Source organism: Vanacampus margaritifer, chromosome 1 (genome assembly GCF_051991255.1).
Source record: "Vanacampus margaritifer isolate UIUO_Vmar chromosome 1, RoL_Vmar_1.0, whole genome shotgun sequence".
NCBI lineage: Eukaryota > Metazoa > Chordata > Actinopteri > Syngnathiformes > Syngnathidae > Vanacampus > Vanacampus margaritifer.
This window is the reverse complement of record NC_135432.1, coordinates 220,447-247,834: the sequence shown is the minus strand read 5'-3', so window position 1 is coordinate 247,834 and position 27,388 is coordinate 220,447. Positions and strand designations below refer to the sequence as shown.

Genomic DNA, 27,388 nt, shown 5'->3' with positions numbered 1-27,388 from the left:
GCTGACTAAAGAAGTTGGGTTCTACTTACTTTTTGTGAGATGCATTCTTTTTGTTTATTTCATTTTTGCATGACTTTAGAGGCCCATTTTCCCACAAATATTTGGGCTGAATTTGGACTTGAATTCAGGGGCGTTTGGATTTGAGAAGCAAGTGGAGATGTTTTCTTTTATTTGATAGCGTGTTTGTCTTTGCTGCAGCATGACATTAAGATTGTAAAGGTGTGTATCACAGCTGATCATTCGGTGACCTATTGCCCTCCGCACCTTGCAAGGAGCAGCTTGAACTGTCTCACAAAGGGACACATGAAGATTGTGTTGCAGCAGCAGATCAATGCCGCATATTAAAGCAGATGATGGCGCACAATCGCCACCACGGAGATGAACTAATCGCGGTTATTCAAGCTGCATAATGAAGCATCGTGGGAATCCTTCCTCGGAAATGCCGCCGCACTCTTGGCGCAAACCGTCTCCCGCTGACAGATTGTTAGTAGAAAAGTGATTACAGGCGTGTCCCTTTGGGGTTGCTTGTGGCCCTGAATTCCTTCCTGGAAGATGGCCGACGCGTGCCGGGACACACAACATGCACACACTTGGCTGCAACAGAAAACCATTTTTTGTTTTCATATTTATTTAGGAAATAGTTACATAAAATAGAGCATTAGTGTAACAGACGAGATTGCACACAGGAATAATGATAAGAATGAGCAATTCATAGCATTTACCAAAGTAACACCGCTGGTAACCGTTTCCAAGGGAACATTTAAGGATAGAGGTGAATCGCACTAAAGTCCGATACAAAAACATGGGTATAAATACTCGACACCTAGAAAAATACGCAAGCTCTCCGCACTCACACACTGTCAACAGTTTCATAAAAAATAAAAATAGCGGCACGCGTTGTGCAGTGTTGATTAGCACCAGCTGGTCAAGTTCCAAACAGGAATTTGGCGTAGCATTACCCATATATGTCTTTTAAAATAAAATATTTGACCTCTTTTTTCTGTTGATCAAAATAAAGATTTCTACAATTCCATAAGAAAAGATACAAGCTATTTTCAAAAGCTCATTTGAAAGATTGGCAAAAAGAATGTACAAGTGTAGTTTTTGTGTGTGCATATTTGCATACAGGAATTAGCAATGCCCCTTCTGATATTAACTTACATCGCTTTTATTTACAAAATCGTACATGCGAGAGGTTGGCTTCGGTTCAGGTTTGCTTCAGAAAACCACGCACCAGATGGAAACGGAGAAACCAACTGTTGACGGCGTTTGTATGCAAGTCAGCATCTTCCTGATGGTACAATCGATTGGAGTTCACTTTGTTCCCTGAGCTACCAACGGTCTCTTGATCGGCACCAATGAGGAGTTTAGTAAGAAAAGAACAACTTCCTCATTTGTCTCAGGAAGATGCGAGCCCAGAGATGCCAAACTTAGAAAAACATGTCACACGACACCAAACCAAGTGTCCGTTTCTTTGCTCGACCGGAAGACAAAAGTGTGGCAGGTGCATCGCGAAGGGCCAGATGTAGCAGCAGATTCCATTTCCTGGAAGATCCAAAGTAACGCAACCGCCAGTAAACGGTCCTTGACTTGACGCTGTAAACCCCAAAAGACACCACACAAGAGTCAAGTCTCACCACCATCAAGCTTTCCACCTTCTAAGTGCTTCTTTTTGTTGGGCTCTTAATCAACAGGTGAGGTGCAGGACTGCACTCACTCAAATCAAACTGGATTCTTCACGGCCGCCGGCCGCGGGAACCCTCGCGGCCGTCACACGTGGTTGGAGAGCTGGCTGGCGCGCGACGAGAAGCTGTCGTAAAGCGAGTCACTGAGGGAGCCTGCTGGATCGGCGCCAGCCTCGTCCACCTTGTCGCCACGCGAGGCGACGAGCCTTCCGTCGGCGGCCGTCTCGTTACGGACGCTGGAGTCGCTGCGATTGAGCTCGTTAAGACACTCCAAGGTGACGTTCCGCGATCCGGGCTGTTTGGGGCAGATGGCCGTCTTCCCCGCTGCAATTTCCTTCTGCGGAGAAAGAAATCATCAAATCCTCAGATCTGCTCGTACTGCACACGCTGGTCAACACATTAGGCTGAAGCCGTTGCTTTGGAAAGCACATTGGAACGATCGTGCTTTAACCCGAGCGGCCCGGGAGCAAAACAACAAATGATGAAGGTATGTAATGAGCGACAGACACCACTGGATTGGATGAAGGTGCTCGAGGTGTTCCAGAGTCGCTCTAAATATAGGCCTTTCCCACGTTTGACCTCCCGTAAAGCTCTGAACAACAACCTGAAGCATGAACTCATTTAGGCGGCGGCAACACAGACGTCTGCTTTGGATTTTGCGCAAAGCGATTCCAAATACCTCAATCCCATGATTTCAAAGACAGGAATAGGAGTTGGGATTCTGAAAAAAGTATTTGCCCATGTGATCATTAAATCAATAAATGAGGCTAGGGAAATATAGGCATGGGCGAGTATCGATCCAGCTATCAGTATTGGGCCGATACCCTGCCTTCTTTCAAGGTCTCGGTACCAGCGTTTACAATCAGGAACTAAAAATCAAAAGTTACAAATTTCAAAAATAATTCCATATAATGTTAAGGAAAAATACAAAATTGGGAACAGGTCTTTCTTTAAAATGATCTGTCATTATTTTTGGGCAGAAATCTTATGTATCCAAAGTACTCGTGTTATCGATACTTGGTATTGGTGACTACAGTCATTTCCGGACTATAAGCCGCGCTAGCTAAATTCGGGGAATATTTGAGTTTGCTAAACATATAAGCCGCACGCGACAGTAAGCTACCGCAACGGGTTCCCGCTACTGTCTTTTCCATAACGAGGGCGCAAATTGTCTCGCTCTCGTTCTGTCTCTCCTACTTTATTGGTTGGTTTTGCTCTGCCTGACGCTCTTGTGCTTCCTTTATGGTGCGCCCCCTTGTGATCTGATGGATAAGCCGCACCTTTGTATTAGCCGCACGGTCAATTGCAAGTGAAAAGAGTAGCGGCTTATAGTCCAGAAATGACTGTAGTCAAGATCAGTTTTATCAGTAATTTTAAAATGGACTCTCAGTTTTAGTCCCATTTTCAATCAAACCTCATCCCATTTTTATTTAGTCACCTTGAGCAGTTTACTCTTTATTTTAGTCCAAGAAAACATTTTATTTGTCTAATTTTAGTCCACAGAAACTGTCAACATTTTAGTCTAGTTTTAGTCAGAACAATCCTTTGACAATTTTCCATTTTTTCGTCAACAGGTAATATTGAGCATTTCCATCTCATCTAAATCTACTTCACACAAAACTTTCTCTCATCTTTTTGATTTAAAAGAACTCGACACACAATTACAGTATATCAACAAGTGGCTATTGAGACTCCATGCTACAAACTAGTAAATTAGCTAGCATGAGTTAGCGGTGGGATTAACATTGTTTAAACGTTAGCCTATAGCTGCTGCATCAATGTTGCATTGCACTCGCTAGCAGCAGATTTGAATGTGTCACTTTGTGTTAGTGGCAGATGAGCAGAGACATGATTTTGCAAAATCATATTTTTCATCTTGTCTTTGTTTGTGAACTAAAATGTCCATAGATTTTAGTCCAGTCTCAAGTGAGCTAAATTTTCGTCGCGTCTTTATTAGTCGACAAAAGTGCAGATTGATTTAGTCCCAATTTTGTTTTGTTTTTTAGCCTCACCAAGTCTTTATTTCGTCCGGTGAGAATGTGTGTTGACGAAATTGTTTTTGTTTAGTTTTCGTTGCCGAAATTAGCACTCGTCAAGAGCTGAGTACTGGGACTGGAATCGCTCCGAAAAAAAAGTGGCCTCGGACATCCCTACGGCATGATTTAACGAGATACGCATACTGTAATGTGTATACTGTACATGAAGTGTTGTGTCTTGAACGCAAGCGTTGTTCTTAAATCACAGGGGAAACTGCCTTGCATTTAACGGAGTTTGCTTTCCATTCTCCGTGCTGCCTAAAATTTCCCAAGGCAATACCGTGCTCACTGAGGAGGCGATACATGTAGATATGCAGTCTACTCCTTTGTACCAAAACAACTCTATTCTTCCCCAGGCATTTTCATTCCCCAGCACCAACGATAGGAAGACGCGTAGGAGCAGGTAGAATGAAGGGAGGGAAAGTCCAATGGGAGGGCAGACGATGAGCTGAAAACAAAAGCCGCACTAATACAAAAGAGACGTAAGAGTGAGAGGAAGACGTGTACCTGAAAAGGAGGACTCAAAGGAAAAGGGAAAGAAGACGCGGTTAGCGGGCCTGTCAGGTGCTGTCAGGATGATGAATGGGAGGCAAACGTGGGCCGCGGGGGCTCTGATGGGAGCGGCCCAGCTTTGCGTCGCTCTCCGGAGTGTTTGCGGAATGTTATTAAAGGGGCTCGGATCAAAGATCTCTGACACCAGCCAGGAAACGTTCGTCCAGAGTGCGGCCGACGGACGGCGACGCCTCACAAGTGTGCCGCTCCTGTGCTGCGGCAGGTTTGTTCGTCCAAGAATGCTTGCCGTGCCGTGCAGGTGTAAATAAAAGCCGATGATCTGTTGCATCAATTCCACACAGACACTAAGAACTCTTTTTGACTGCCTGTGATTTGTGACCCGTACTGACTATTATTTTGCAGTAGTTATACTTTCATTTGGCTACTTGGCTGCGCGTTTGGCGAACTTGGCATTTTGCAGATGACTTCAAATTGTCTGAATCACTGCTGTCTGGCTGATGGAATGACAATAAAGTTTGATTTGATTTGAAGTCATCTCGCTTGAGTTCCTTAAAGGTCGAGAATAAAACTCACTGAACAAACTCAAATGTACACAAGTGTTGAGTCAGATCTTTCGCCCTCACTCACAATATGGATTTTTGTGTCAGGCCCGGCATCGGGGCAGTGGAGGGTAGCCCGGCCGTCCTGCGGCGGCAGCTGGAGGCCATTTCACGCTCTCTGGTCCTCGTTTGTCATTGAGCGTCGTTAAATAAGGCTAGGCAAATACCCCCTGACACGAGATGGCGAGTGGATCGAAAGCAATTAGGCAGCTTTTGCTATGAAAATCTCCCAAGGAGAGAAGCACTCACACTGAGCTTGTCTCTGGCGTTGAGGGCTGCTTCTTTGCGCAACAGGTCGTATTGACGGATCTTCCTGCTGTCCTTCTCCACCGGAGAGAACATCTCATGCTGGTACAAGTCCATGATTGACAGAGGATTGTCCACACTGCCACTCTTCAGCGTCTTTTCACATTGTTCCACTGTAGGAGGACCAGTTAACACAAGTCAAGCGCTGCATTTTTCCACAAGTCTCAACTCATTGATTCATTGAAGAAAACTGGGAAGCGGGACATTTGGGATCAAAATCAATTTCAACACAATTTTCCCCACTCGTGGTCTGAAATTCTTGATTTTGCCCGTTTTCTAAAATGAATCCTTCTTTCTGAAGGTTGGTTGCCTGACCAGAGTCCTCCATTTGGCTGCAGTGGATCCTCGAGCTTTGCAGTGGGCTCACAGCGACGACAGGTCGACCAAGTTCAGTTTCAGCGTCGCTGCCACTACTGCTGCCCGAGTACGTACACAATCGCAGGGCTCGCTCCTAATTTTGGAAAAACAGAAAACATGAGAAACTACGCATTACGCATCTTCTAACGTTGAGTCACGTGTGATAACTACAGTACTACTAGTAGTAATAACATTACCACTAGCCCCAGTGATAACAGTTACACCACCATTACACATCATTTCTGGCACTCAACAAGCAGTCGAGGCAGATCGCCGCCCTAAGCAGTCTTGCTTCTGGGAACGCTTTCTCTTTACTATTATGGCCAAAGTGCTTCCTCGAGAGGGATTCCGTTTAATGCATAGAGTTCTCCTGAACCTGCTCCATTCTGAAAAGTGCCTTCCAGTGATTTTTTGTGTGCACTTCCAAATTTAATTAAACAGCATAGCGCAAAATGCAAACACAGCAACAGACCTTTTTTGTCCTTGCAAGCGTATTCTATGCATAAACATACGACACATCATCCTAACTCACCGAAGAAATGTCTTGCTCCTTCACTTTCATCTTCCTCCCACTTTCATCGTCTTTGTCCTCAGTTGATGCTGAAGCACTGCTCCGTGGGGTGAAAAGACTCAGCCTCTTAGTCCTGTTAGCACCTACGAGTCCAAAGAAAAAGAAAAAGGATTAGACAGTGGTGATGGCACACAACTGCAGTCAAACTGGTCGCACCCCGTGGACTTGGCAAAGAGTGAGGCCAGAGGTGAGGGACAGTCTAGGCTGACACTCTAATCCACCAGTAAATGCTTTTGTTTGGTGTCTACGGGGCACTCCAAGCTGCGTGAGAACACGAGCTTGTCAGTCAATTAATGAATATGCGCCGTATGCTTAATGGCCAAACAAACACAATATTCAAGCTCAGCTGCTCAGCCCTAAAGGCTCGGCATGTAAATAGGCAGATATAGATCCTTTATTGAACACAGTAGATTTCTGGACTGTTAAAAATGATGACAATAAATACATATTTCCATTTGAGAGGTGCCTCTTGAGTAAAATAAGTAGACGTGTGCCTCAAAAGGATGAAGGCATTGATGCGCTGCTGTGTAAATAAGAGCAGGACAAAAGAATAAGAATAAAAACTGCTGTTGTTTTTTTTGACTGATTAAGTTAACGTAGCTTGAACCTACCGGCTAGTTTGGGCAATCGGGTCTGGGCATCCGGGTTGAAAGCACTGCAAGTAAGGGATGGGTCCGAGAAGGAGTGAGCCAAGCTTCCTTGAGCATGCAGACGGGTGTTGGGCAGGGAAGGCACGTTGACACTGGGTTGTGAACATTCTGGAGGAGGGCGGTGAGGCTCAGCTCGGAGTTCGGCAGGCAACCCGTCCGGGCCGGGGTCACATTTTGGGACGTGGCGGCCGCTGGCCCGCGTGACCGAGTCGGGGAGAGGGAAGGTGCCAATCCCACTGTCCAATGTTCTCATCTGACAGCTGGAATCTAAAGTGACAAGGAAATGTGACAACTCGGGGAAGCAAGGGTCAGAACACAGGAAAAGGAACGAGGGCTTCACATGCAACGGAAGGGTTGGTGAGAGTACAGGGTGTCTGTGGCGGGTTGAGTCGTCGGTGCAAAGGAGAGAGAAAAAAAACATTTGGATCACGTTAAGAGGAATCTGATGAAATAACGCGACACTGCACGGACAGAAAGTCACAGAGAAATTCCCGAGGACACACTGGAGCGATTGGTCAGGCCTGACGGCAGCAATCGACGACATGCGGACGGATAGTGAAGTGGGCGGCATTTGGGACATCCGGTTTGCTTACTATTTGGCTGAAATCAAAGGTAACACACCGAGAAGTGAAAATATAGCCGAGTATGTTTTGAAGTTAAAATTTGAAAGGGTCATTCTCTGCAGCCAGAAATGCATTTGCAGTTTTATATTGACATTATGTAATCGTTTTCCGTTCTGACCAGGGTGGAGCATCACAAACACACGTCGGCAAACAAATAAAGACCACTCGTTTTGATGGTGCTTTTCTCAGGTATAGTTGATCTTAAAGCTCTTTGATAGGGTTTGGTGTTTACGGTTGTGTGGAGAACAAACTCATCCAAACGTGCCTTTCTGGACCTTACGTTGTGCACTGAAACCGAATAAGGACGTTTGCCAATGCAGTCATTTCCCAAAATGAAATATTAAGTTTCATTAGAAACCAATTGAGCAAGATGTCCGTCCAAAGAGGCTTTGCGTCTTGTTTTCATCAAATCTGTGCCATTCGAAGAATTCAAAGCACATTCCTCAAGTTCCTTTGTGTGCACATTTGTGAGGCACAAACAGCACCTGCCAAAATCATTTGATGCAAACATGCACCGATGAACAGCTTGTTGTTTGACGCACTTGAGAACATGTGCTGCACAGCATCAAAATGCAGAACAAACAAGGAAGGGGGGGGGGGTGTGTTTGGGGGATTGGTCAGGGCTCCTCACATGTGGAGAGAAAGCGCAGAGTGGAGGCAGCCATAGATTACTAAACCGTATAATCGAATGCCTGGCCTGACAGTTGAAAATGCCCTCCATAAGCAAACCATAACCAGTTCCAGCGCAATTCCGGCCTGAGGCAACAGCGACTGGACGTAATGTAGTTTTTCATGAGCCGCTATCACGTCCGGGCCGCATGCTTGGAGGCGGGAAAGCTGCTGTGATGATACCTTCACTGTCTGATGGTTAGCCTCTATTCCTTTTGATGTATTTATTGTTTTTGTGCTTCGGACCATAAAAAGGGTTCTTTATTGTCCAGGCAGCGGGCCCAGTCCAGACGTAGCAAGAGAGCTTCTCTTTTGTTAATCCCTTATTGCTTTTTGAAAATGTAGTTCATTTCATAGAAAATGTCATTTGTTAGTTCAACTTGAAATGATTTGCTTTCGATTCGATCATATTACTGTCGTTTCATCTGAGGTTGTGAACTCCACCTGACAGGTGGGCACTTCCGTCATTCCGTCGGCAAGTGCTTTATGACGCAAAGCCTCGAGCAAATTCACGGACTGAGCGGGTTGTTGTCAGTCGAACCGGGTCAGTACAGACAGTCCTCTTCAGTCCTCAGTGAAAGGGCTTCATAAGTCACATTCCACAAATGCAATATTAACGAGATGTCATGTGAGGTCACATATAAGGTATATTATTGTCAGTTTCACCTCAGTCTGAAAGCCTCCCTCAGCAGAAGCATGAATACTTACTTACCCATCATGTGGTCTTGACCAGTGGCATCTGCCATGCACCCCCCTTCCTTCTTGTCAGCCTTTAAATGAAGCTTCTGACTCATTAGGAGCGTCTGTGAAGTCAAAATGACAACAAGACCTCAGCATGCAATTACGAGATGCTCGTTTCATCGTCAACATTGCAAAGTGGCTCGACTGGCGTCGTCTTTTGTACGAGAGTTAATATAGTTCGAATTGGCTTGTTGGAGTGTGAGGTGGAAAAAAGTCACAGAGGTCATACAGCTTTTGTGCTGTTTTGTGGGTAGAAGATGGATGGAAGGCTTGCTTGGGGAATGGTATCAAATTGTCAAATGGAGTGCTTCTGATAAGGAGCCTCGCTGCTATCAAAAGTCCACATCAGGATTAAATGTCCTACATAATTCTGCGGGGCGCTCTTTTTGACTGCACTTAGTCCGTTCCATTAAATGTCCCTTTTATTGCTTTTATAGCTCTTTACAAGTCCCCATCCATGTTTAACTCATCCATAATAAAAACCAACATATACCAAATTCCTCATTTTCCTTTACAAAGTGGTGGGATATTGAAAAGTGAAGGCGTAAAACAGCACAATTTAAAAACTCATTCAATGGCAGGGACGTTTTTTCACGTCATTTAAGAATGCAGACATTCCAGCCCAGGTTTATTTGACATTTTTAGAATAAAGGAGGGTTTGAAAATGGCTGGCTTCATGTGTGTCCTTCCACTTGAATTAGTGTGAGATCGAAATCAATGAATGTGCACTTACAGCCGCGTCAGGACAGATCTTCAGCTCTCCCGTCATCTCCGAATGTTTCTTGGGTGTCGGCGATGCAGTGACGACGTTGCCTTTTCCAGCAGTCCTGCGGACGATCAATAGTTCATCTTATCCGAGCATGTGTTTAAGACTGCTTGAAACTCACAATGCCAACAAAAATGCTTCTCAGAAGGTGTGAAAAAGCATCAACAGATCGATGGAGTGACGTGTCGCAGTGTGCGTGTGCAAGCCTAACCCATGGAGTCGAAAGCGGAACCGACTGAGACGTTTTTTGTTTGTTTCTCCTTCACGCACACCAAAAACAACGTTGCCAGCAACGGGCGCTTATGTTTGCATGAGCACAAGCTATTTGTTTGAAGGATTCAATTGTCTGAGTTGAGAGACAACTCAAGATAGCTGCAGTGACAGGAAGTAATCAGTAATCAATGGAGGGGGATTGATCGGCGAGTGTCTTGATTTACGCACCTGCCGAGAAGCTCCTTGACAAGCTGCTCCTTGCCGACGAATGCTGCGCTGGACTGGATCTGACTGGCAATCTGGCCCATTTGATTGTTGCAGTGGTCCATGATGGAGCTCAGCTTGTTGCTCATCTCCGATTGATTGTGCGCCTCCAGACTGTCGTTTTTCTTCTTCTCCTTCTTCTTGTCCAACTTTGTGTGTTTGCCTGCGAGCACCGAGCCAATCTTCATCTCTTTCTTCTCCTCTTTTCCTTTGCACAAGTCTGCTTTCTTCCCAGTCACGGCGGGAAGTTTGCTCTTGCGGAAGCCAAACCAGTTGGCCAGCGAGGGAGCAGACTTTTGTTTGGCCTCGCTAGCAGCGACCTTCTCTTGTTCTTGGCATTTGTGCAGATTTTCTTCGATTCCCATCATGACCTTTTCTTCGATGGTACACGCTGACGGGCTGATTTTTTGGTCCTCTCCATGTGGGCTTTTGTTTGGCGAGTCTGTCTGGGTTTTTACACCTGAACTAAATTCTTGCTCATTAGGGGCTGTTGCGGTGCCTCCCGCTTCTTGCTCCACGTTCTCGGAATTGCAAGCAAAATAGGCTGGGATGACTTTTCCAGGCCTGCAGATATTATTTCGTAGATTTTTCTCACTGATGGGCAAAGCGCACGTGTCCTTGTGAGCGGGTGACGCGACTGTTTGCCCCTTCACTGCACCTTGAGATTCATCACCTCTGGAGATGAATTTAGAGGTTCTCTCAGGTGCTACATTTTGATTGTTGGGTCTTGTCCTGACAGAATAGATTGGACTCTCTGCCAATCCAACGTTGGGTGCCTCCAAGGAACTCTGCCTGGACAGGGAGTTCCCCCTTTCTGTTGAGTTGGTGATGATCTGAGTTCGGATTTTTCCTGGCCCCTCCAGAACGTTGACGCTGGCTTTCTCAATGTAGTTGATACTGAAGCTCTGGCTCCGGGCTTTGGCCCCGTTCATTCCCAAGGCTGGCTTTAGATGGGATTTGGCGGTAATGGATATGGATCGAGAGAAAAGTTGACTGCTCCTTTTCCCTTTATGGCAGACATCACCCTCCTCTGGTTTCACAGCAGGATTTGCCTCCCCTTGCAGTAATCGACAGTCAACCTCACCTCTCACCTCCGGAACAGACATATTGGGTGGAGAATCGATACTGTACACCGGCTGCAAGCTGTCACACTGGCCAGTCACAGTCTCCTTGGAAACTAAGTTGATATGATCTTTCTCTTGCTTGTCTGGTAAAGTGGGACCATTTTTATGGCTGGGGGGAGATTTTAAAAATGCTTTGAAGCCCACTGCCATGCCATTCTTTTGACTCTTTTCTGATGATTTAGGGGAAGCCGCAAGTGAGCTTGGTGGGCTGACAACATTTTTTTGTAGCTCGGTTTTCACAGTTGGGGCTTCCTGAACTGATAAACTAACAAAGGCTTTCTGCACAGACTGATGGTCATGTTCTTGGGCGGAGCCTTCCTTACTTGCGAATACGCTGTGAAGAGAAGACCCTCTGATGGCACCGTAGGGAGGAGGAGGGACATTCTTTGAGCTTTTAGGTGCATTCTCAGGTTCGGGGTCAAAGCCTGAGTTTGTGGGAGGGAGGTAGTCTTTTGAGGTGATCTGCTTGGGAGTTCCTGTAACAGATGCTATGCCGGATGACTTTTGAAGCTGCTGACTGGTTTTGTCAATCAGTTTCTGAGGTGCAAGTGCAGTCCCATAGCCGGCATCCATGTCCATGTCTTTATCTTTGATGGGTAGTGTAGCTTGCATATTTGGTTGGAGGGAGGTGTAGTAACTTGGGGGCGGGCCCCTCACAGTGGTTGTTGTGGATGGCTGAGCTTTGTCTATTTTATGTGCTTGAGGTGAGCCCTCATAATTTGGCTTGATCAGTAAGGAGGTGGTGCGACCAGGTGGAGGGGGTGGTGAAGGGGACCTGAGTTTGTTTTTTATGCTTTCACAGTGTTTGTCTCTGGTTGGCTGTTCACTGGTGTCAGCATACTCCAAGTGTTTCCTTGAGAGGCGAGGGCAACCGGGGGAGGAGCCCTTACTCCATTCACACCTATTGGGAAGCTTGGAGTTCACCACCTTTGGGCAATGGGAGCTCTTGATGAACCTGGACATTTTACCTGTGGCAGGCGGGGGTGTTTTCTCCTGACTAGGAGTTCCTGAGTTTCCACTGTTTGGCTCAGTGGCAGCGCCCTTTGACAATCTGACTGGGGGTGCAGAAGGTTTATTAAAACCTCGTAGCTTTGAGCCACCACTCATAGGACTGGCAGAATCGTTGAGAGGTGGGACTGAATGTCCTTTATCAGCCCGGTTGCCAGGCGGTTTGATTAACTTTCTCTGCGGAGTAAGCTGCACTGATAACCGATCTGCATTGCCACCCTTGCTGTTGTTTATTTTGCTGGTCCTGAGCTGATATTCCGATGGCTTCTCTGGAGAATCAAGGACTGCGTAGTTTCCCGCATTTGTCGGTTTATGCCTCGGTGGCTTCTCTTGAGGGGCTACTTCATTGTATGTATCCACTACTTTGCTAACTGGAATCTCAATCATGGGTCCAGAACCTTCGGCAAGCTTCTGAGTGCTTAGTTCAATTGGCTCCCCTTGAGCATCAAATACTGCCACGATAGTCTCCTCGGACAGATAATTATTTGCCTCTTTAGTTGCCTTGACAGGTCCTGGCCTGCCATCTGCGGACTGGTTTCGTACTTGGTCCCTTTGCAAGCGCTGTGGCACGAGCGGCTCGAAAGCGTCACGGGGCATCCTCTCCACTCGCTCTTTTCGTAGGGCGAAGGGCACCTGCAAACCCCTAGAATCACATTTGTGGTCTTCGAGATCGTCCGTATCTGAGAAGCCATTGGAACCTTCCGGGTCAGAAGGGGCAACATGCAGCATTGACACTCGAGTGAAAGCTGATGGCCGTCCACTCTCAGTGAGACAAGCGCCGACCAGACTTGTCAGCTTCACGGGACGTTCCTGCGAGTCAAATTCAGAGGGGGGCTTTGTCACGGCGAGGCCCGAGCTGTTGTCGCCCACACCTCCACTGTCATGTATCGCGTCCCAGCTACACAGCGTGTCAGAGATGCAGTGGGAGAGCCTCTTGCAGTAAAACCAGCTGTCCTTGTTGGGAATGTCCGCTGCGTGGCCAGATTGCACAAGCTCATCATCTGCGTCGTCAGAATCGGAGAGAAACTTTTTCCCTGCAAGAAGCGATGGTCTTCCGACATGGGTGGCTTTGGACACGCCTTTATTGCTACTCTTTATACCAAGTGAGTAAATGCCCTCATTGGAGTTCATACAGTCTTTGTAGCCTGACTTGGAGACCCTGGATGAAGACAAGGACCTGTGCTTCCTCCTCTGCAATTTCCTCAGCCCCTTTAGTATGTTGGTCTCCTTGCGCCTGGTGGGCATCTCTTCCTCCGGTGGCTCGCTGATATTACTTGGGGCAGATGAACCCAAATTTAGCCTCTTATCCCAGGTGAGAGATGAGTGCTGACAGAAGGTCAAACAAAAGAAGATTAAAGTCCTCCCCAAACACGTCTCTGAAGCAAGGAAGTCGAGGACACTTACCGCTTTCCCACAGGAGCGAGCATCATTCCAGGTGTAGGAGCCGCTCGAGAGTTCGCTGCACGCGCTCGACAGCGACAGTTCGCTGCTGCTACAGCTGCTGCGTGGGCACGCTGGCATCGGCGCTGGCATCGGCGCTGTCAGACTCAGCTGGCTCAGACACTTGGTGATGGGAAAAGCCGACTTTCCATTCAACTGGCTCTCCTGTGTCATATTCGCACGAAGATGTAAGATTGTGCCATTTTAAGAACTCTGAACTGCTGAACAAAAACTTTGTTTATATATACTGTATATATATATATAGATTAGAGCTGTCAAACGATGACATTTTTTAATTCGATTAATCACATCTTAGAATTTTGATTCATTTTGATTCAGGTTCATAACTTCATTACATTTAAAGAGCAGCTGTTATGCTAAAGGATCAATTAATAGTCTGATTAATTTGCATTAATACATGATTAATGAAATGACTTTTTGTGATTGAATGCTTTAACTTTGAAAGCATTAACATATATACACATGTACACGTGGTATATATTTTAGTAACACAAGCAAATGTGCACTCAAGACAACATGAGAACATTTTTTTTGCCCATTGTTATTTCATAGTCAAGTCTTTTTTTGCCCTTAATGCATAATATATAAGGTGACCAATGCAGAACATTGCACCATAAAGTCATTTTTAACGGCAACCATCTTAATCGATGGATTTCTGGTAACATGACAAGGATTTCTTCTTCTTTGCGTCAACTGATAGCATTTCTGCTAAGAGTGGGCACGGGTCAGGCCTTTAGATAGTAAGGCTTGTATTTTAATATCGTGTAATGATTTCTTCAGTAGCATCAAAAAGAGCAAAGCTGCTCCCCGTTTGCTTACAGTCAAAGGACAATCTGTGTTCCTGGACAGTAAGAAAGTCTTGCTTCTCTCAGGTTCTTGGAGCAAATCAGCCGCAGACAGATCCATGATCCGGGACTGGAGTTTCTGGAATGCAAAGGGAAATAATTGACATATAAAAATGATTCTTGCACTCGGCAGAAAATGCACATTTCAATTGAATGAGGTTAAAGTCATCATGCAGAATGTTGACATCATTTCTTGAAAAAGCTCCTTCAGATGCTCTCCAATAGTTGCGCGCACAGGCTGGATTCCAACTCACGGACATTTGACATCATCGGTTGGAATAAAACATAAGTGAACAAGAAATAATTGCATCAGGGAATAAGGGACCCCTTTTAATATTTCCCCCAATTCATTCGCTTGAGTGGGAAGAAGACAAAACCAAATGTATTAATCTTACACTTTAATTAGTCTGGCTTTCCTGTGAGCAAATTAACGTCATTTGAATTTCCTGCCAGAGAGCACGGTCGTCTGTTTGTACACGAGAAACAAATGTGCGGGGCTTCAACAGCCGGCTGCAGCCGTAACTCCGAAAGAAAGAAAGAAAGAGAGAGGGAGAGAAAGAAAGAAAGAAAGAGAGAAAGAAAGAGAGAGAGAGAGAAAGAAAGAAAGAAAGAGAGAAAGAAAGAGAGAGAGAAAGAAAGAAAGAAAGAAAGAGAGAGAGAGAAAGAAAGAAAGAAAGAAAGAAAGAAAGAGAGAGAGAAAGAAAGAAAGAAAGAAAGAAAGAAAGAAAGAAAGAGAGAAAGAAAGAGAGAAAGAAAGAAAGAAAGAAAGAAAGAAAGAAAGAAAGAAAATGGTGCTTTTACATGTGCTATGAACATTTCTGGAATAAAATCACCACTTGTTTCTCACGAGCAGACCCGACTGACCGCCTGCAGCTAAAGCACAAAACACAAAAGTACTGCAGTTGCTTGTCATTGCCGTTTTAATGGTTTCCAATTCCTAAATGTACGTGTGATATCATTTAGGCACCTTTCTTTCTTTCTTTCTTTCTTTTAAAGGTTCCATATCAATGTGAAAGTGATGCAGCCGTCCTGGGACATTAGATGGGAGTGGCCGACGTGTCACAGGGTTCCTGATCTTATCATAAAGTGTCCAATTGCACCTCCTCAGCATCCTCATCAAGCATTCAGTCAATAATGTCGCTGGGTCAAGGAGGAGAAAAGCGTTTGAGTCGGCCAAGGCGACGATGGCGCATGGATTTGTCCTTTTTCAGGGTTCGAGGCCACAACCGAAGTTGAATATAGAGCGAAACCATTGCAAGGCCGTTGTTTGCAAAATGTAAATACTCTCAGGCATAAATTGCCGACAGCACAGAGTTGACGGCTGATTCACTCTCACTTGTTCTTGTCAACGTTTCTAAGATCAGGACAATAACACAACCTAACAACACAACACATACCGCTCATCTGCATTCACTCTGCATTCACTCTGCATTCACTCTGCATTCACTCTGCATTGCCAGATAAAGACTCCAAGAAACAAACATGACAATAAAGCGCATACTCTTCGCTGGTCACATTCCGTCTTTGCAATAAATAAACAACAGAGTTCTATAACTAGGATATACACACTCTTGTGTGGTTGTTTTCCGTCTTTGTTTGTGTCTTTGGCAAGCAGGAGATGCTGCAATCGCAATAACAACAAAGAGGTCACGCTCTGTCCTTGAGGCCCTCGAGTCCCAAGTAATGGGACACTTAATTGCCAATTGCCTGCCATATTTGATAAGCACGTCAGGCTGCTCGCTCGGGGTGGGGGTGGGGGGGGGGCTGCACATCCACATCCATATTATCCATGTATCCATATTCCATCCTTTCTAACGGAGCGCAACCGTTACGGTTTCACACCTTTTTCCAAACCCTGCTCAGAAGTTTGTGGCTATGCGGCACAAATGTGCAGCCCGAACCCGAGACGCCGAGGAAGTGCGGATGACCACGATGACGTTTTATCAGCGAAGCTCAAGAAGCCCACGGGAACCACGGAACATTTTAATTACTGATAAGCAAAAGCTTCCTTCCTGGACTGCAAATAGCACACAATTAAATCTCGGAACACTGGAAGCTGCAATTTAAAAAAAAATGACATCAAATAAGTCTCTCAACACTCGAAGCTGGAGTAAAACAAACAAACACACAAAAAGTTCTAACAACAATAAGGTCGTGCCACAATATTGATTATGAACTTCATCTCTATTATGATACTCAAGTTTACAGTTCTAACTTATAGGAAGGAGTTATTTGAATGAACAGTTTGTATCATCTCTTATAGGAAGAAGATAAGAAATCAATTCAAAGCAACTCTATTTATATGGCACTTTTTTGCAAATTGAAAATGGTTTTAACAAATTGGTTATAGTTTGATGGATGGATGGATGAGGGCAGAGAGAGAAAGAGCGAAAGAGCGAAAGAGCGAAAGAGCGCAGTATTGCAGTATTCAAATGAGATGCAAATGCAGTATTAAGGCACTAGTATTACGAGATTGTTTGATTGTAGTACAAAATGAAAGTGTTGACAGTTTAGGTTGCAATTCTGATTCAGCATCTGCTTAATCCAAAGGTTATTATGGAAGCGCAGCGATTTACTGCTGGCGGGAACGACAACGAGGGCTCTCCACCATGTCGTTGCTAATGACGGATTCATTCTTGAATTGATTGAAATGTTCTCATGCTAGGAATTCCAAAATAATTAGTCATGCCCTGCTTTGCATAAAACCTCCTCATCTGTTTTAATGTGGTTCGCCAGAGTTACTTTTGGGTCTTAATATGTATCTTGTGTGAATGCCAGAGTAGCAACAAAAGAAGACATTCTTGCAAAGCATATTTGAGTCGTCTCCAGATCCAGATAGCTCGCAAACACGGATCGCATCAATGACTACACAATGTTTTTTGGGGTCTTCAATCTATCTGTTGTTCTTTAATGAAATTGAAGCTCTAAAAGTGGCCATTTTCTCAATCACAAACAGAGATGACATCATTGTTGTTCAGGTAACAACCAATCACATCGCAGCTTGAGAAAACAGGCCAGCTGTGATTGGCCGTTGCGCGACCCCTGAACAACGACGTCATCTTCAGTCGACAGCAAGTGGCAAAATGGCCGCCCCTTGAGATGGATACAAATGGCTGGATTTTGCTTCACAACTCATATTGCGCAAATGCAATATTCATCAGAATGTCATGTTCGGACTAGCGAGGTCACATCGAACATATTATTGTCAAGAAATGTTGAAGGTTGGCTTCTACTTTAAATGCTGAACTCTTGAGTATTTAACACAATGAATAGAACGGAGCTCTTCTTAGCTAACAAAAAGCCATTTTGACTCAACTGGACACGGACGTCAGCGTAGACAAACATCGATGCGCTCTCAGCACTCGTAATTGATGTCGTGAATATCCAGAGCAATGTTATTATTAGATGTGATTCATAAGACACCAAATGTCGCCTCCCCATTGCTTTGCAGCTCAAGCATGTTGGAACGCGAGAACACGACCGCAGCAATGCGCCGGACTGCAGGTCACCTCAGTGACATCATTACAGTCCTTTGCACACGTTTGCGCTTGACGAGAGCCACAGCAATTCGGTTCCACTAAACGGTCTTTCTGTCTTCTTTCTCCCCGCGGCAGTCGAGCTCCCTGATAGCGTCATTTTCAACCGGCCGCCGCTCTTCCCTTCTTATCTCCCCTGGCTCTCCCTTTATGCCCGTTCACCCTCTCGCTTCTATTTAGCTCATTTTTTTTCCCAGCACTGACAGTCCTGTCCTTTGTTTTTTCGTTTCCTTTTTTAGCACCCTGTTGTTTTCATATTGACAGCGTGGAGCCCCGCGGCCCCGGCGCTGACCTTCCACACCGGCAATACCATACCATCACTAACAACAGACGGGTGAGGGGTCCGTCTCATTTCTTCTCTTTCTGCCTGGCGCTTTGCAGTAAAGTGCTGGTGTTGAGGTGGACCTGCAATGATCTGAGGCAATTTACAGCCAATCTAAACCCGCATCCCTTCAGACGGCGGTGCAAAGTGCAAAGTCATTTACTTCACTGCCTGACTGAGAAACTTGGAATATGAAGATAAACCAATCAGCACTTTGCAGCCCATTTTTTCCCATCAAATTCTCTTCATTATCAGCCGAGGCCAAGCAGCCTTTTAAAGAACTAATCAAGTGGAAAATAACTTCAGCTCAGAAGAAGTTCCTCGCCGTTTGGCTGACGTACCTGCAGGAGCAGCTCCGAGGTGGGCTTGATACGCTGCTGGAACAGAATCCCCAGCGCCCGATTCTGCTGCTCCAGATCAAAAACTCGAGTGCGCAGCTTGAGACATTCTTCTCTCAGGTCCTGGTGGCAACGGCGAGTCAGAAGATGAAACGACGTGCATGTGAACATGAGACTCAAAAGGCTCAAGTTGCGGAAATTGGGGACAAACCTTCTGAGTGACGAGCGCCTGCACCACTTGATTAGCGACCTTGAAAGGGGCACAGAGAGACGAGGGCAAGGTCAATCAGAAAGGGGACAAATGATAGAAAATGGCTGCAAAATGTCAATCTTTTGTGAGCTACCTTTTTTTTCATTTTTTTTATGAAAATGTGTCTATGAGGACGCCTTTAGCAGGACTGTAGGTAGCTAATTTACATAATAGCGCCTCATGTCTGAATAGCTTCTTCAGGTTCTTGAGCAAATATGAATTGTAACTGCTTTCAAAAGCCCGGGTGGGGGCACAACGAAGTGTCCAGTCAGGTGAGAGCCGAGGTGTGTGTAGCGTAAGCGCTGTTGTGTCTGGCCGACATCTTTACTCCGACCGCGGCGTCGATAGAGAAGCGGCTCGCATTACTGCTTATCGATCCCTCATTAAGTCCACATTGGCTCGGGAGTATTCTCGTCTATTGAGCCAGGAAAGACGAGAGTAGAAATTGGCAAGACGACCCCCCCGCATCTGATTGTGCTGGTCTCTTGTTTGAGTATCTAATGTGTTGTTTGCCCACACGCTCAACAAGTCGATGTAAACAATAATCTTCTTTAATCAGCCACTTTCAACTGCAATCTCGCGCAGCCTCCGGCAGATGCTTATGCTGCCCTCTTTGCGTCCCCTCGCCTCTCGGACCGTGCACTCCCACTCCCCGTGATTCAGCAAGCAGCCTCATTAATGACCCCCCCCCCCCCACCACCACCACCACCTCCCCCCGTGCGACTCCCTGAGCAGCACTCAGCTCAAAAACGAGCGCGAGGCACAAAGATAATTGTGCCGTATCAAAGCTAACTAACAGCTTCATGGACATCTTATTGAGCGCAGACGGCATGTGAGTTGACCTCATGAGGTTAAAGGTAGCCAGTAGAAAAACGTCGGCGTCCGGGGGGGGGGGCCTTGTCCATTTTTTTTGTAGTGCTATTTAAAAAGATATAGATATATTTTATGTATTTATTTTGTGTGGCACTACATTGGTTTTCTGTAAAGGTTTTTCTTGATATGTGAAGATTCAAAAATAATATTTAGAACGTGAATAAAGATAATTCTGTTTCTGAAATAGAAATAGCTTGTGACACTTTTTTCTGGTGAACATATAACTATCATAAACCTCAATGAATGTTTTTTGTTGTTTTTTTAATTTGAATGTTATTTGCCTGTGAATGTGGGGATGCAATTCAGCTTCTGCTGAGTGCAGGGGCGGCTCAATTCCATTGGACGCAGGGCTGGGGCCACCCAAAAATCTTGCCTCAAAATCTGATTGATTCATTTTCGTCTTTAACTCATTTGCTCCCAAAAATGTATAAAAACGTTTCAGTTCAAATCTTGCCATGGTCCCAAAAACGTATTTATGTTTTCTATGTTTTTTTAAATTTATGCTAGAGCATACAGAAGGCTTTGCTGCAGCCTTTAAGCAGGTGGCAGCAGAGTATAAGAGATCAACCAGGGCCATGTTGCAAAAAAGTATCCCCCCCCCAGAGTATTAAACAGATTTGTGAATAATGATGAAATTTAGCTATAATCTAATGCTAATTGCTGCAAAACAGAAACAAGTAGAAGAAATATCGTTTTTTTTCCTGATGAAAAAAGAGACTCTAATCTTTTTTTTTTTTGTTGGTTCCATGTTTTTATAGCTAGAACACAATATTTTGTGGGCCTCGCAAAATCAGTCCAAACCCAGTCAAACAGCCGGGAGCGAAGGGGCTCGCTTGAGTGAAAATGGCTGCCGGTCAATGTTGTCTGGACCCGCTTGCGGAGGAATATTTGATGAGCGAGAAAGGCGCTGACCTCGTCCAGACAGCGTTCATACTGCTCTCGCTGGCTTTCGTTCTCCAACGCCAAGACGGAGTTCCTCTCCTGGAAAGAGCGAGCGCACGTCACGTTCGGTCAGCGTCAACATTGGCAACAAGATGCAACAAAAACGCTCGTGAACGATCATGCTTTTGCTTTTAGAAAAGCCAAGAAAAGCCTCCAAGCCAGCACAGAGGAAAAGGTCAAGGGGAAGCGAGTCATGAATCTGAACTTTGGGCTCGGGATCTAATAAGAATATCTCCTTCCCGTCGCAGCACTATTGATCTGCGGGGATTTGCAATTTGTCAGAAGCCGGCAACGCGTTAGGCGCCGTCAGGCAGCCTGGTGCCGCTCACCCTCTGCCCTTTCGGAGGAACTCGCCATTCCTCCGAGGAACGGCGCAGACGTCATTAGAGCCCCCGACATTGTGGGGGAAGAAACTAAATGAAATCCCCGAAGCTTCGCAGACGGATGCAAATGAGGAGCAAGCGATTCTCCCGAGGAAGGCTTCAACCGCCGCTTCGGAGCGCCGACTGCAGGACATCGCCAGCGTAAACTCTAGTCGTCATTTTTTCAACCGTATCGCTCAGGCCAAATAAAACATTTCACTTCAATCGGTCCTTGCTCAGGATATTGATCAGAAAGTAAGCCCACGGTTCCATTTGGGCTTTTGTATCCACCTGTTGCTCAGCACACGCACGCACACACGCAGCGCTCATCACGGCCTCATCATTCGCATAATGCATGTTCAGTTCATTGATATGTTGCTGATCTCTTATTGCCTGATGTTGTAAATATATTTACATATCTATTTATGGACATTTGCTGCTGTCAAACCTGAATTGCCCCATTTGCGAGACTGATCGGAATATGTTACATCGACGCCTTCTTAAAATAATCGCCAAAGTCATTTTTTCAGAGTTTTCAGGAAACACCAAAAAGGGATCCATTTGCATCTTGAGATGATGATTTAGGCAAAAAAAAAAATAGCAAAAAAATGACTTGGGAAATTATTTTAAGAGGGTGACGACATATAAAAAGTAAATATTCAAATATTGAATTGATACACACAATGATGAATATTTTCTATTTAGTTCAAATGAAAGAACGAGAAAGACTCAGCGCTAATGCAACGCTTTGTTACTGACATTGTGGAAGAAGCAAGACATCACAAGCATATAATATGTCAATTATACGACCTTTGACCCAACAGCCAGGAAGGACACACAGCTCTGGGAAAATCCAAAAATACACATGATGACTGTGTTTGGTATTTTGCATTTTTCATTTTGTGGGGAAAAAAATACTCTCAATGCTCGAGTATTTTGGGGACTAAACAAAAATGCTCATTTTAGAGCTCACAAATAGCCAATCAGATACATTTCGAATTTTGCAGTGGTCTCCTAAACATTTTTTTTTTTCTCGAACGGTGTATTTGGATGCATTTCAGAACACAAACAAGCCCCAATGCAGCGTCGCAACACTGAAACGATGTTCTATATGTTATAAATCATCTGCTTTGGGTGGAGTTTGTCTATTTTTCTTAGTTTTGTATTTGGGCGGGCTGACAGGAGGGCAGCAGCTCCGACAATAATCAGCGGCGAGGCAAGTGATGTATGGCATCTGCCGCTCCAGCAAGTGGCGCATCCATCACATGGTGTCGCGTGGCGGGATTAAATGGCACCCAGCTTGTGATAAAGGCTTTTCAAACGGAATGCTGAGCTCATCTTCTCCATCAAATGTGAAGGACGCAACAGAAAATGATCTCGCGCTGAATAATGACATGTGCTGTTGTGTGGACTTCCTGTTAGTCACGTCGCTCTTTCGTTTGTTGACAATCCAACATGGAAGGAAGGAAGGGAAAAAAGCTGCAGATAGTGAAGTTACCTGGAGGCTCTTTAGGCGTTCTAACAGGATCTTGGTTTTGTCGTGGTTATCGTCTGCTTGGGATGCGCCGGCGTGCGGCCGCCGCATCCCAGACTCGGGCTCCATCTGAGTCGCCGGCAGGGGGGCCTTCTCTTCTGGGCAATCCTGCTGCTTTTGCACTTCCTCGGAGAATTTCTCCTGAGGCGCAAACAAAGAGGGCAGGTTAGAGGAGGCAGAGCGGAGACGGGGGGGTGGCAACAAGGAGCCTCAGCAGATGGGCTGAGAGCAAAGAAAGAAAGATGAGAGGAGGAAGTGAAAGGCAAGATGAAAGCAGAGAGAAAGAGGAGAGCGGATCAAATGGGCCGACGGGCCGACGGGCCGACGGGGGAGGCAGCTTCAACTCAACATCCCATAATCCCTAATCATGTTTCTCTTGTTTTCCAAATTGTAGCAGCGACCTTGCTGGTGCTCCCGTTTGGCCCTTTTGCATCTCTCTGCCAGTTATCTTTGGACCGGATGGAGGTCTTCCCAGCATCCCATAATTAACAACTGCTAATAATACGCCTCTAATTGGGCATTTTCTGGCTGCCACAGAATGGCACAAAGAAAAGACGACGACGGGTGCAAAAGGAAATTCTTCACTGGAAATTGCTGCATAAAAGGAGCTGGCACTTTTCCCAGGATTCTTTCGTCACCAGCCTGGCCAAGTACTTATTGGAAAGTGGTGGCCATTTTAGGATTAGGAACTCAAAAAATTGCCATTCAATTGATGCTCTTTTATTGGGATCATAAATGTCTTTCTTAAAAAGTAGCTGTGATTGTTTTGGGGGGAACGTTTTTGCATCAAAAGTGCTAGCGGCATTATTTGCTACTTGGTAACACAATCGGTGACGACTCGAGACGAAGACTCGAGTACTCGTGCTGGTATCGGTGTGAAAAACATGGCATGAAACATCTGCCTGCCACTTTATTCGGCTTCCTCTCAATACATCAAGCCTGCCACTTTATTCGGCTTCCTCTCAATACATCAAGTCACTACTTGTGAAAATGTCTTGATTTTGGCGGCGGTTGAGTTGCAGAAGTTGCTCATCAGGCATCGTTCAAAGAGAGACGCGGGCGGGAACGTCGTCCCTTTGCGCTGCCCTTTCAACTTATTGAGTTTGTCTGCTGAATGCACAGAAAGCGGCTGCGGACGACAGCCTGGCGCAAGCGGGAATGGCCTCGTCGGCCGCCATCTTTGCTCTTAAAGTCCGCAAGAAAACCTTCAATTGAAGTTAAGCCTTTAACTTCGCTTCTCAATGTAATTGCATGGAAAGGAAATCATCTCCATGTCCAACCTTTTTGTTGTTGTTGCAGCTCTTGTTTGTGTGTTACAATACGGCATTTGCACCTCAGGCTAACCACCAAACTATCCGTCAAACTGGCTGTTAATCCTCAGCGGAGCATATTAGCAATGACATTTAGCCGCATGATTTGCCCTCATCGCTCAAGCAAGTTAAAGGCACGGGATGATCGGCTGACCTTTCCTTGTAATCCCTTCATCATGTTTGAGCATTTCAATCTTGGAATCATTCATTGAGTTGCTGCAACAAGGTATGTTGTTCTTGCAAATAAACGCTTTGCATCTGGATGCTTTTTTGGGGGGAGTCTTGTTGAAATCTGCTTTTGGTAGACAACGTAACGGCTCACAAACAAGGGAGGTGCGAGCCCGTGAATGTTACTTATTCCAAGTGATTTCCCCGCCCGTTGCAGCCCAGCAGAAATTTCTGCTACCCAACAAGGTCAGCCATGATTGAGTCAACAGAAATATACACGTTAAGGCACCTTTTCTCTTGAGATTTGCCCAACAATGAATTGCATCCCGTGACCAACGTTTCCCACGCATGAGGATGTTCCACTTCAACGTGCGAAGACATTGTTTACTTTGTAGGCCTTCATGATGTCGGCCGCGTCTGCCGTCGTCGCCTCCACCACTCCTTGATTGTGCAGCAGCGACCGCATCGTCTCTTCCATCCTGCACACACAAGACATGACGTCAGGCGCGAACGTGACCCGCGCCACCGTCGCTATTCCGCGCTTTTCACACGATGCCTTTTTCTATACAAACGGGGGCTCGGATCAAGATGGACTCCCATATTTAGCTTTGCAGCGCAACACGTGCTTGCAAAGCAGCCGTTTGCAGGCGTGAATAAAAGCGCAATCCCAGCAGCAAGCGCGAGCGAGTGACTTTGACCTTGAGGGCTCGCTCTCCTCAAAACAATCAGCCGGCAAACATGCAGGCTGCATGCAGAGCAGGCAGCCGAGAAGAGCCAAAATGGCCGTCCATATTTGCATCGCATCTCCCTTGAGCTTCAGGCTGAACTTTGACCCTTCATGCCTTCGGCTTCTGTAAAGCAATATGACCACCACGTGCAAGTCAGTGCAAATCAATCGTATTGCGCAAAGGCACATATTTTACATCGGAAAAAAAAAAAACCGATATGCAGTATATTGAAATAAAGTCTCAACTGAAGTGAAACAAAATGCTATTATTCTGTTGCATGAAGTGGATGAGCATTGAACGGTTTGGCCCGTCCTTCAAAAAGTTGCAGTGATCATTTCCCACAGCACACCCGAGAAGAAGAATTGCACGCAAAAGGATGCGCGCTTTGTGACATGCAAAGTGTTGCTCGTCAGCTGATGTGATGAAGGTTTGGCTCGCCATCCTGCCCCGCCGTGACGCAAAGCCGCTTGTAATCAGTCTGCGGGAGCGAACGTGCAAACTCTGATGGCCTGAGTGAGGATGATGATGATGATGATGATGATGATGATGATGATCATGTGGCGTTGCTGGGCATAATCGTCGCAGGAGAACGCTCGCCGTGACCACGTGATCAATGCAAGCGCAGTTTGGAGGAAACAAATTCACTTTGACTCCGAAATCCCTCGCTTAGGATTCAGACAGTGTTTGTAATCCAGAACAGATGGCATCATTTCAAATTCAAATTGATCCGCGCGCATACGGACATGGCAATTAATGAGTCAGTATGATGACATCGTGCTAAATTGTGGTGATGAAGCATGCGATGCATTGTTAAAATAAAAAACAAGCACACATTTGTTTTGTTTTAAATGAGCTTGTGCAGACGACAACATGGCTGCTGGCTCCGTGCACGTTCCCAAGAGGCAGGACGTTGGCAGGAAGACATCAAAAGTGCACCACTAGTGGCGCAGCGTTGGATGCTCATCGAGAGAAACACAAAAAAGGAAATATGTAGCAGGAAGTAGTAAGAAATGACAGCAAAAAGATTTGACAGTTTTGCTTGCTGCGTTTTCTCCATTTTTCTAACCAAATCCCTCATCCTGATTACCCACCAAATATCTGCAACGTGGCAAGAAGGAAACACTTGAACTAAGATGGAAAAGGACAAACGGGGGGTAGAAAGAAGAAAAAAGAAAAGAAAAAGTCCGTTATGTACTTCGCTTTGACCCAACGCAGCATCCGCTGAATTTCAAAAAATGCCAACAGTGTAAGAAATGCAATTAGGGGGCAATCAATTTACCACCCTGAGGTCTGTCAATTTTCCATTCTCTCTCTCTCTCTTCTCTCTCATCTCTCTCTCTCTCTCTCTCTCTCTCCTCTCTATCTCTCTCTCTCTCTCTCTCTCTCTCTCTCTCTCTCTCTCTCTCTCTCTCTCCTCTCTCTCTCTCTCTCTCTCTCTCTCTCTCTCTCTCTCTCTCTCTCTCTCTCTCTCTCTCTCTCATCTCTCTCTCTCTCTCTCTCTCTCTCTCTCTCTCTCTCTCTCTCTCTCTCTCTCTCTCTCTCTCTCTCCCCCCCCCCCCTCTCCATCTCTCTCTCCCGAAAACCGGTGACATGATGTAACTTTTGTAATTCTGTGTAATAACTTAACCTTATTAAAAAAATAATAATTTATGCAGAAATGTACTTTTGGCTGACAAGGTCAGAAACCCTTACTGATAATATTTTTTATTCGTCATCTTTTATTAAAACTGGACTGTCAGGTTTACTTATTCATGTGCTAACTTTGGACTGCAAGATATTAAAAATACTTGAAAGTAAGAAGAGCTGAGCGTGTACTACTGAGCAAAATACACCAATGAACAAAACCATGATGTCCTTTTAATAGATTTGTATTTATTGATTTTGTACATAGTTACCCTAACGTGACGCTTGTACAAAATGAGATGTGCATCCACCTTGGAAAATCCTTTTAACTAAAACCTGGGCTTTTTTTCCTACCTTTTTTAAATGGAGTCCATTTGTACTGTATGTGTTTCTATTTTGTGACTCCTACTGTGTATCCGTGTATTACGTATTTTGGGAAGAAATTCATTTCAGTTTTTTTTTAATGGCATGGAATCAAAGCATAAGCACCTCAAAAAAAAAAAGATCTCAATTGTGTTCCAACTTGTGGCCCCGGCACATAAATGGCTGAGCTGCACACGTAGTGTCCTTGCCGCACTCCGAAACGTGGATTTTGCGGCTAAAAGAGGCAAGCCTGTTATCAAGTAAAGCCGAGCGCTCGAGGCTAAGGCCGCATGCGGCGTGGTGGGTCCATGTTTCGGAGCCAGCCTGAAACCCATCCTCTGCTAGTTCCATCCGTGCTGTGTCATTATCCACAGTGGCCCCGCCCCAGTGACGTGGCCCCGCCCAGTGACGTGGCCCCGCCCAGTGACGTGGCCCCGCCCACCCATGTGGCCAAGACTTGCCCATATGGGCCGTGTTAACAAGTCCTCTCCTGCTGGATGCAAAGCGGGGACGGTTCGCCTTGGAAACAAGGAGAATCCTGCTGGGATGAACGGCTTCTGCTCTCTCATGGTGCTCGTGTGTCCATCATGTGCGTTACGGCTCTTTAA

The 27,388-nt window shown here is 45.6% G+C and overlaps 1 protein-coding gene across 12 annotated transcripts in view; it reads right to left on the bottom strand.

Moving 5' to 3' along the window:
• Positions 1-590: 590 nt before the first annotated feature.
• LOC144050013 (nck-associated protein 5-like) overlaps positions 591-27,388 on the bottom strand; it is a 74,245-nt gene continuing 47,447 nt past the window's right edge. For 8 of the 12 annotated variants that reach the window (XM_077562862.1, XM_077562850.1, XM_077562880.1 and 5 more), the window contains 15 exons: positions 24,455-24,545; positions 22,553-22,729; positions 20,663-20,731; positions 18,839-18,877; positions 18,631-18,750; positions 14,406-14,510; positions 13,530-13,730; positions 9,958-13,451; positions 9,484-9,577; positions 8,722-8,812; positions 6,679-6,984; positions 6,029-6,150; positions 5,455-5,590; positions 5,083-5,252; positions 591-2,022 (listed from right to left, as the gene is read on the bottom strand). In XM_077562862.1, the coding sequence (XP_077418988.1) occupies positions 1,771-2,022; positions 5,083-5,252; positions 5,455-5,590; positions 6,029-6,150; positions 6,679-6,984; positions 8,722-8,812; positions 9,484-9,577; positions 9,958-13,451; positions 13,530-13,730; positions 14,406-14,510; positions 18,631-18,750; positions 18,839-18,877; positions 20,663-20,731; positions 22,553-22,729; positions 24,455-24,545 (5,467 nt within the window). In that variant the 3' untranslated portion in view covers positions 591-1,770. The other 4 variants (XR_013293759.1, XM_077562924.1, XM_077562932.1 and 1 more) reach the window with 4 other exon arrangements.